Source organism: Populus euphratica, unplaced genomic scaffold (genome assembly GCF_000495115.2).
Source record: "Populus euphratica unplaced genomic scaffold, PopEup_1.0 scaffold332.1, whole genome shotgun sequence".
Taxonomy (NCBI): domain Eukaryota; kingdom Viridiplantae; phylum Streptophyta; class Magnoliopsida; order Malpighiales; family Salicaceae; genus Populus; species Populus euphratica.
The window spans coordinates 121,827-132,658 of record NW_011500218.1 but is presented as its reverse complement, the minus strand read 5'-3'; the positions used below and the strand labels follow the sequence as shown (position 1 = coordinate 132,658).

General features: G+C 32.2%; 1 protein-coding gene across 2 annotated transcripts; it reads left to right on the top strand.

Annotated features, from left to right (window-relative positions):
* Positions 1-326: 326 nt before the first annotated feature.
* On the top strand, positions 327-8,090 carry LOC105112254 (uncharacterized). 2 transcript variants are annotated; one of them, XM_011007888.1, is made up of 7 exons: positions 329-895; positions 3,070-3,122; positions 3,654-3,746; positions 3,833-4,056; positions 4,968-5,034; positions 6,804-6,914; positions 7,814-8,090. In XM_011007888.1, exons 1-7 carry the CDS (start codon positions 472-474, stop codon positions 7,835-7,837), a joined length of 996 nt encoding a protein of 331 aa, XP_011006190.1. In that variant the 5' UTR covers positions 329-471; the 3' UTR covers positions 7,838-8,090. The 2 variants fall into 2 exon arrangements, with proteins under 2 accessions (XP_011006191.1, XP_011006190.1); XM_011007889.1 differs by lacking the exons at positions 6,804-6,914; positions 7,814-8,090 and adding an exon at positions 6,685-6,797 and having other exon boundaries at positions 327-895.
* Positions 8,091-10,832: the final 2,742 nt, after the last annotated feature.

Sequence of the window (10,832 nt, the reverse complement as noted above, 5' to 3'; positions counted from 1 at the left end):
TTTCTCACAAAATTAAACACTACTGTCCACAAAATAATAGAAAACGTGGCACCACAGAATGCCACATAGCACCGCCCAGTGCACGACTCCCAATGAATAAAGATCCAAAGACTGAAAATTTCTTATCAACGCGATGGGATAGCCCCACCCTAACGATCAAATCAAAGATTCGTGGGTGTAATTTAATTTTTTTAAATAATATTTTATTTTTATTTGTGAATTGTTTTAATATATTTATGAAAAAAATAAATTTAAAAAATTTAATTTGAATATATTTCAAAAAAAAAAACTATAAAAAACACCCTTTGCAACCAAAGCCACGAGCCAAAAAAATAACACAATCCTTAATCAAGGAAGGAACTTCACAACATTTTTTCTTTTACTTTACATGGCCATCTCCTGACAACCCGAACAGCAACAACAACAAGAACCAGTTTCTTGTCTTATCCCACACCACACTCCCTGCTTAAAATGCGCACCCTCCTCAACTCAAGGCCTCTAACACCTCCACCACCATTTCTCACGTCAAATTTCCATTCTTTTCCTCCGCCTTGCACTCTCTTTCACTACAGCTTTAGACCTAACAAAAGAATTCATTTCTTAACTCCTTGTTCTTCTTTAAAGCAAAGAAAGAAACAACCAGAGACTCTTAGAAAGACTAATGCCCCACAAAGTTTAAGGTGGTTCTTGAATCCAAAAGGTGATGATAGTGATGATAAGATTAAAGGTGATGGTGGTGATGCTGAAGAGGGATTGGAGGGAGACACTGCATTCAAAGGTACCCTTTTGGCTGGAGTCTTGTTGGTTGGTGTTGTTGGTGGGTTCGGTGCTGTCGGGTATATATATAAGGATCAGATTAATGCTTTCTTGAACCAGTTTTCTGGGTTTATTGAAGGTAATTCTTCTTTTGTGAACTTGGTTTCATACTTTGCTTAAATTAGCTATGAATCTTGTTTTCTAGTGATAGAAATTCTGTATCTTTGGGTGTTATTTTTGAGAACTCAATGACCCATTTTGAGTTTTCAGAAGAAATTTGGTTTCTTGAAGCATGAACTTTTAATGGACAGACACATTTGAGATTCTCAGTGAATTTTCTCGCAATTGTGATGAGTTTTTGTTAGAATCCAATACTCTGTTGAATGATATTTTGGAAGCTTGGTGTAGGTGATTTACTCGTTTGAGATTCTCAGTGAATTTTCTTGCAATTGTGATGCGTTTTAGTTAGAATCCAATACTCTGTTGAATGATTTTTTGGAAGCTTGGTGTAGGTGATTTACTGGAGCTCTAAATGGTAGTAATGAGATGGAATTGCTGAGAGTTTGTGTAGATGGGAATTTTTTTCTTCTATTTTTTGGGATTCAATTACAGCCAAGTTGATCAACATTTTCTGCGTTGAAGTTTTCCATAGTGTTTTCATTATCAAGTTATTATCTTAGCGTGTAGCTAACGTCTTCCGAGATGTGAATTTGTTGGAGCTTGTAATTTCAATTAATCACCTTTGTTTTGATGTCCAAATTGTCTTCTGGTAAGCCCCCAGCTGGCAGATTACCTTTTTTTTTTTTTTAAATATCTTTTATGTTAAAGTTGCGCGAGGGTACGGAACAAAGGTGACTGGAGGATTATGGAGGCTTTAAATTTATTAAGTAATTAACTTTGTAAAGGAGACTTGATGGTTTAGAATTTCAAAGTCTTGTCATATCCATGATAATTAAAAAATAAATAAGTAAAAAAGCCCGAGAGAGAGAGAGATTTTAAATGAAATCGATGATGTACATTGAAATGCGAGTGAAGAGGATTTTCTAATTACTTAGAAGAGTTCAATTGAAAAAAGGCTTTGAAATGGTATAGTGTTCCAGGATAAGGTTATTGTTTGACCAAGGATTTTTAAAAACATTTGGCAGAAATGAACGTGATTTGAAGCCTTTCTTTTGAATGGAGTTAGAGAACTGTTCCAGGATAAGGTTATTGTTTGGCATCTTCATGTTGTAGTTGACCAAGGACTTTTAAAAACATTTAGCAGAAATGAACGTGATTTGAAGCCTTTCTGAGCTGTTTTTTTTTTTAACTCTTCTTCTTATAGACTTAAAACACTGGGTTAAAGTGGCTCCTGGTTGGAGACTATAATACTCAGTTTCCCCTTTTGGGGAGGAAGAGTTGAGGGCTGGTTCAAAAAATGACAGAGGATGAGAGTAATGGTCCAGCTTTACCTAAGCTTTTGCAAATGGTGTTCTAGAGAGGAGCATGAATTTACTTCCACCGCCTTGGATCCTAAAAGAATTCTTTTTTGAATATCAAGATGCTTTCTTCTTGGTGCGAATCTCTGTCCTATAAGTTTATGGAATCCTGTAGTGGAAAGAGTCTCCTAGCATATTGATGTATGGAAAAGTGCTTTCTTTTCTGTATTTATTTTAATTAGTTGCCTTTATCCAGGTTTGCTTATTCAGTATTGATCTTTAGTACTTTTTTTTTATTACTTGTGTTTGATCAATGTCCTTTGGGGCTACAATAAGGATTTGAAAGGGTAATGTGGGATTTCTAACATCTAGAATGGAAGATGGGTGTGGGACTATATAGTAAATTGAGAAATTAGTTGTAAGCCTAAGACAAAGGGGCCAAGTCCTTGGTAAATTGGTTGCTATCAATGTCATGTTGGTATAAAAATGGATAGTGGTTTACTTTAGAACCTTGTTTTATTTGGTTTGTGGTGATTTGAAGCAAGCATGGTTAGAATAAAATAATTGGGATGCTAACGTTGGTTGCATCTACAAACTTTATGAACTCTTCGTTTCGTAATTTTTAGAAAAGTGAAGGGTCACTTGGAAAACCATGCTACTGTATTTAATTCAAGGTATTTGGATGGAGCAAATTTGATATTTTTTCAGAAATTTGTACACAGCCTTTGCTTTAAGCAGTTTCCCATCTAGTCCAAATGAAAGGGTTTAGTTCTGCCTGTCCCTTATTGTTTATATTTTGAGGGAGATAGAGAATATAGTAGAATGTAGGCTTTTAATGAATTTCTATTTTTATTAATGTACTTTTTGGAGTCTCATTTGGTTCTTTTGTGGACAGGTTATGGACCAGCTGGATATGCTTTATTTGTAGCAGTTTATGCAGGATTGGAAGTATGCATTCTATCCTGTTTCTTGACCATAGTATTAAATGTTTTATCACTAATATATTCACTTCAAAGATTTATACAGATTTTTTTTTTTACATGGCATTTGAAGATATCTTGCTTTTTTGACCCTTCCATATAGGATACTGTCTACTTTGGTGGGATTTTAACTGAATAATTGCCTTTTTGAATAAGATTGGACACAATTTAGGTGTATGCGAGACAGTTTATTTTTATTTATTTATTTATTTATTTTGCTTCTGTTATTTATCTGGAAGGGGGGGAAAGGAATTCTTTGTATGCAACACCACAAGCTAAAATGCTTGTTATGGTGCAAGTATGCACACACATGCCCGTGCACACACACACTTATATTAATGAAAAAACAGAAGATATAAGTAGTCTTATATATCTTTGTGAGCACTTGATTTTCATTTTAGGGTTCTATGTTTTCTGGATCCAACATCCCCATGATTGTTTTGTCCAATTATAGTTATTATTTGCTGAAACTGATTTCAAGTTACCCATCCTCTGCTAGATCCTTGCAATTCCAGCAATTCCATTAACCATGTCAGCAGGTCTCCTTTTTGGCTCTCTTATTGGCACCATTATTGTCTCCATAAGTGGAACGGTAAGCTTGCTTGTTTTTATGATAAATATAGGAGAAAAAATGACAGAATTCTGAAAGCTACATCTGATAATCATTTATGTTTTCAGGTTGCTGCAAGCATAGCATTTCTGATAGCTAGATACTTTGCTCGTGAGCGAATTCTTAAACTAGTTCAAGGAAATAAAAAATTTCTTGCAATTGACAAAGCAATCGGGGAAAATGGCTTCAAAGTTGTCACCCTTCTACGTTTGAGTCCTTTGCTTCCATTTTCTCTCGGGAATTATTTGTATGGATTGACATCTGTTAAGTTCATCCCCTATATCTTGGGAAGGTTTGCATGTTGTCCATCTTCTAGAATACTTGCTTTTAAAGTTGATTTTCTGCATTATGAGAGTTCATATCTGGTGGCCATTTAGTTGTTTCAACTAGCCTGAAGGTTGATTGCTATGTATTTGTATTTTGTTGCCTGCTTTCTTTTAAGATGATTCAGTTGTTAACAGTGAACCCCTGCATGGTCGGTTTGTCTTGCTTAAAATTTGTGGTGTAATTGTGTACATGGAAGTCTGGAATGGCATCATACTATGTCTGGGTTGTTATTCTTTGCCCTGATGGAGCTTGATTGCTGTTCTGAATGATGTTCTATTGCCAAAGCATACATTTTTTTGCTAATATAATGTTACATTTCAAGGTTAATTTTAATGTAGTGATTTTTTTAAATCAATTGAAACATCTAATAGAATGAGAATATTTTGAAGTTCTAGATATCTTCCACAAAATTGCCAAAGGTGTCTGAAAAGTTTCCTCATAGGCTACTATGTAAATGTGATAATTAACTTCCATATTTCTGTGGCTCGAGATTTCAAGATTATTTATAATGCATGAGAGTTTTGAAAGTTGTTCTTGGCTCTGCTGTGTATTATAACACTCATAAAACACATGTAACAACTGGCAAAACTTTGTTAGAATATATCCTATTATAAACTTTTCCATCATCAGCATGATGTGCCTGAGGATGGCTAGGGTATTTGGTTCTTGTTTTCCAGAAAATTTTGATATACTAGGGTTTTGTCTCTGATTCCAAGTTTTAAAATACACATAAGAGATGCCAATAAGGGTTTTAGAAGTGAAAAGTATTACTGTCTTTTTACCCTCCCCCCATATCAGTGTGCTAATAAACTTAGCTGCTTAATTAATATGTAATGGCTATCAACAGTTTCTAATTCAGAATCTATTGGCATGCAGTTGGTTGGGGATGCTTCCAGGAACATGGGCTTATGTGAGTGCTGGTGCATTTGGCCGTGCAATTATTGTGAGTTTCTCCTTACTTCTCTGCTATATTGTGAATTCCACACAAATTTGGGTAGCATTTCTGAGGTTTAATTATTTTGTTTCAAATCAGCACTGATTTTCTCTGACACTGAAAGTGAAAAAAAGAGACGAAGAACTGGATTAGGCTTATTATTATCTTATAGTTTGAGCATAGAGAAAATGAGCATTTGCTCGTAACAGCGAGTGCCACCATTGATCATGGCATTAACAAATGAGTGCCTTGGTAAAATGGCATTGTCTTAAGTTAAAGGATGTAGAAATCATAAGTTCTGAGTGTCTTTGAGGTCCAGTCATCTTGAGCAAGCCAAAATCTTCTCTCTAAATTAGCTAACCTATATCCAATGACCCAAAACCCATAATGTAGATGATGCCATTCTACAAAGCTGTCATAGAAAAGGCATGAATTCTAGGAAAGCAAGTGAAAGCAAAAGCTTTCTAAAAGTGAAAGGAAATTTGATGTCGGACAGAAAAGAGAATGGAAACAGGGAAGAGAAGAGGGGAGATGAAGCTAGAGATGGGGAAGGAGAAATAAGTAGCAGAGAGTAAGAGGCCGAGAAAATCCATTTAATTTATCATCCAAACTGTTTGACATTAAAACATTAGGTGCTTTATATAGAGTTGCCAAAGAAACCATAGAGTTTTAAAATAAGTAGAACTACATATCAGTGTAGTTTTCTCCTAATATAAAAATAGCAAAAATCTCAAATAGGTCCTCCATCAAAATGTTTACATGACGATCAAAAAGGGTGAAAAGAAAAGGAAAGAAAATGGCACTGGCTAATGATTAACCAGTAATTTATAAGATTATATTAGTATGTTTCTAAAGCTTAGATTTTTAAATATTGTATGGTTAAAACTTGGCACATTTTTCAATGCATTTATAGTTATATGTAGTGGATCCATATCTCTCTAGAGATTTATGATAGTTTTAGTCATTTGCAAGAGACAAGGTTAGTTATCCTGAATTGAAGAATGACACAGCTGGTAGGGGCCTTCTTGCCCGTAAAGGACTAACAGGAACAAACTAGAAGGACCAACTAGAACTGATGAGGACATGATCAACTAGAGAATTGGTTAGAAATGAGAGATTGGAGTCTCAAGTCTCAACTAGAACTTAGGAGAACATGATTATTTGAGAGTTTCAATTGATAAGCCATCATTTTTTCCTGATCAAGAAACTAGAAGTCTCTAAGCAAAAAAAATTTCATTGCAGTTCCGATAGCAGTATGTGTTCTCTTTACTAGGACTACTACAATGATATAAGTACCAGAAAGACCTGATTTCAATCTTCTAATTGGATGCAATTGAGCCTCTGTACTGGGGACAACAGTTATTGTTGAGGAAGTAAGGAATAAATTCCTATCAGATGCTAACTGCGTATGCTCCTATATAATAATCTGTACATGTGATATGAACACAGAGACAAGGAACTTCTTGATTAATTGGCTTGAAAGGATGGTTTAAGACATCATTATGATCTTAGCTGGAAAGAAGTAGATATTTTTCAAAATCCTCCATTTAAATATTAGTCAGTCACCTTTCTAATGCTTAAATTCAGTACCACCTGAAAATTTTCCCCCTTTCTAATGCTTAAATTCAGTACCACCTTATATATGTGAAAATTTTCCAGCTTTGGTCATTGGCTTCAACTCAAAGAGTCAAGGGGACATGTAGTCAGCTTCCCTGTAAACAAAGACCACCCTTCTTTCCCAACCCTTCGTTCTCAATGCTATTTGTGTGATGTTTCAGCAAGAGGAATCTGAGCTTGGATTAGGCGGAGGTAATGGTGGGCTGTGGACTCTTGGACTGGGATTATTGGTCACGGCAATCGCTGCAACTTATGTAACACGGCTTGCTAAGGTAAAACATCATTAATTAAAGCACTTTCAATATGATGAAATTATAATTCTACATCTAAAATCTCTTTTAAGTAGATTCCACACCACTTATGATTATGATTAGTGTAGAAGGAACTGCAGTGAACTTAAAAGATTGAAGGGAGAAAGAATAGAGTAAAAAAAGAATGACAAGTTATTACAATGAACTATATCCATACAAAAATTAGTTGGGTTTGAACAGCGGGTGGGTAAATTGCTGCAACTGGGGTTTGAATTGATTGCATAATTAATCGAATCCACAAAATTGTTATTCCGTCCGCTCACTATTTGTTTCTTCTTCTCCATTCATGCTTTGGTTGGTATAGCATGAGGAGGTGGTTTGGAACATGTGAATATATAACATGTTTGATAAATTATTCTCTGCAAAAATATATATAACACTTATACAATGTATGTGATATTGTATAAGTCCTACATAAAATTTAATAATTAGTTTTTGGAGTTTTATATAGGAACAAGATAAAATACCGTGCAGAGTAGGCGTGCTACTCCTACCCTGCAAAGAAGAAATTCTCGCTATAAAAGATGACTCCTTAATATAACTTAGCCACAAGTGTGGCTGTTACCATAAATCTTCTTCTAAATCCCACTCATATTCCCTGTTAAAAAAGACCAATCTTCATATGAATCTCACTCATATATTCTCTGTCAAAAAAGACCAAACACGAGACGAGACTAATAATTGTATGAGCTACATGGGATGAAATCACCACCACCAAGTGAAGAAATCTATACCATGTCATCGAGTGTTACACCCTCATTTTTCTAAAAACTTTGTCTTGGTGAAGGATATATACTGTATCGGTTTATGATGTGATTTTTCTCGTGTTTGATTTTTGTACTTGTATGTTTATGATGCAGGATGCTGTAAAAGATATTGAGTAGTAGAGGTTAGAACACACAATGGGAGTAGAAAACAAACAAATGAGGGGCTATCTTTGTGACCTTATTATAACAACACTGCAAGTAATTGAAACTGTAAGAAGATTGGTGCATAACCATCTTGTAAATCCAAGTATATAATTTAAGCCAAGCCAAGCCAATCCAATCCAATCAACAAGACAAACCTCTTCTTTTCTTTTTTTTTCCCGTTTCTTTGTTTCGTAGATAAATAAGAATGGTGCTTCATCATTTTCTTTAACCATTTCCAATTCTTCATGTGGTTCGATGAATTCATTTTTCTTTTCCACCCAGATTCAACCCCTGCATTATATTTTAGGTGGGTTTTAATGGTTATGCTCAGACCAGTAATGGCGAAATCGATTTGAATGGGCAAGCTCTAAGCCCCTCTGAAGTTGGTTGACCTTCTTAACCGCGCCGTGCAAAGAATTAAATCATTTCTTTTCTAACTTAACAAGACTAAATTTTAACCGATTTCGATTTACTCTGGTATCGAGCGGACAATAGTTTACGAGGGAAATAATTTTGAAAGGTTAAAATTAATTTGTAAGTTAATTATTTAGCATTTCTTATTTCTTTCTTGAGAAATTCATATTTCATTAGAAAGTAATTCCTTTAGTTAAAAAAGCCGCCTTAACAACCACAGTTTTGATGTGTTTTAAAATATTAAATTAATAATTTTTATTATTATTTTTTATAATTTTAATATGCTGATATAAAAAAATTTAATATATATTTTTTTATATAAAAAGTTATTGAAAGGCATCATGTATTATAATATATGGTAAAAGAATATTCTGCATTAGTCTAATTCTTCATCTCTCACAAATTATAAAAGTATTGTACACAAGTCTACCTTTTCTATTCTCTTTTTCTTAAAGAACTGATATTATTGCGGTGATTTTTTTTTTTTTTTATTTGTACAAGTAGTGAGTGGTGATTTTTTTTTTTTATTTGTACAAGTAGTGAAGCACTTCAGTTATTTTTCAAGGTTTTTTTACTTTCAATTTTTTTTCCTTTTAAATTTACCTCTTTAACATTTTTATTGAATTTAAATTGGTCATTTTCAGTTTTATATATATATAAAGTTGATCACAATCTCAAATAAATATTTTAATATTTAGTTGATATTAAATATTTGCAAAGTATTTATTTTTTTATTATATCATTAAATAAAAAATAGTTTAAAAAATAAAAATTTTAAACTGGTAGAGTTCTTGATTCAAATCATAGGTTTTACAAGTTATGTTATAAAACCTTGGTAAATTTAATGTATTGCTATCTTAATATTAAAAAAAATATTATCTTGAAATTTTTTTGAAAATAAAACCACATTTTTACTAATATTTTGGGTTATCTTAGACATGTTAAGTTAATTGGATCATATAAAGTCAATTTCCATATGAGTTAAGGCTAGTTAAGAAGTCAAGTCAAGAGATTTCAAGGTTAATCTATTAGTCCGGTTTAATAATAATGTTAAATAGTTTTTTTTTTATTTTAAATTCTATCTTTTTTTTTTCTTTTGATTGAATTGTGTTTTGTTTTTTTTATCGATTTTACTATTCAACATTTAGTTAAATTTGAATTGGTCTTTATAATTTGTTTTATTTTATTTTTTATGAGGCTATTAGAGTCCTAAACAAACATTATGATATTTGGTTCATGCTCAATTCTACAAGCATATATTTTTATTATCATATCAATAAATAAAAACTAGTTTAAAAAACAAAGTTGTTAAACCTACCGAAGTTTATGATCCGGATTGTGAGTTTGGTAAGTTAAGCCATAAAGTTTAGATCGATCTAATATATCAATATCCTAATATTAAAAAAAATATCATTTTAAATATATATAATTCAAACTATAACTTTTACCAATTGTCTAGGTTGTTTTTGGACCATTTAAATCAACTAGGTAAATTTAGAGCAACTTTTATGGAGTTAATTTTAAACTATGGCTAAATAAAAAGTCAAGTTGAGAAAATTTAAGATTGACTCATTAAGTTAAGTTTAATAACAATACACAATAATTCTTCAAGGACTAAACTAAATAAAATAAAACCATTAATTAAGACACTTGTATTATTAAAATATATATTAAATCATGATTTTTTTAATATTTCTATGATATGTACCATTTATCTCCCAAAACTTTATACCAATATAAGTACTACACGTAACTAGCTAAACAATTGCCAAGTATCCAAGAAACAAAAAGTAGAGTAATTCTTTATTCCTTTTCTCATCAATTACTATGTACTTGAACAATGATTATTTTATATGTTTTTTAATTTTTAATTGCATCCTTTTTAAAACTTGATTTATTAAAGATTAAATTCTATAATTATTTTAGATTTTATTTATATGATACTACTCTAGTATCATAATCCATGTCCCCGGTATATTTGTTAAATTAACTCAATTAGTGAAGAGAGAGTTTAGGATTCTGTTAGAGACTTAGTTAGGATTTTGTATTCAGTTTTAATAAATCCTATTCTTTAGGATTGTTGAATGTTTTCAGTTTCATTATTTTCTCTTTTCTATTAAGATTATGGAAGGTTATTTATAAAGCTAGTTTGCTTAATAAAATATATGATTTTATAGAGTAATTGAATACTCTTCCTTAACATTTTGGTATCAAAGCCTTTTCTAATAAAAGCAAAGCAGTAGTCTTTGAGTTTCTTTTATAGCAAAAAGAAAGACAACAGAAAGGAACTTTGTGCAGCCAACCATTCCTTGTTTTAATGGTCATTATGACCACTAGAGTATGTTGGTGGAGAATTTCTTATGTTCTAAGGAATATTAAGGGCTAATAGAAAATGGCTATATTGAAACAGAGAGTGATATAGAGCAATAGAAGTACAGTGAAAGAGGATAGATGAATTGAAGCTAAAAGACATAAAATTGAAAAATTATCTCTTTCAAGTTATAAATTGGACGATATTAGACACCATTCTTGTAAAGGATACTTCCAAACAAAT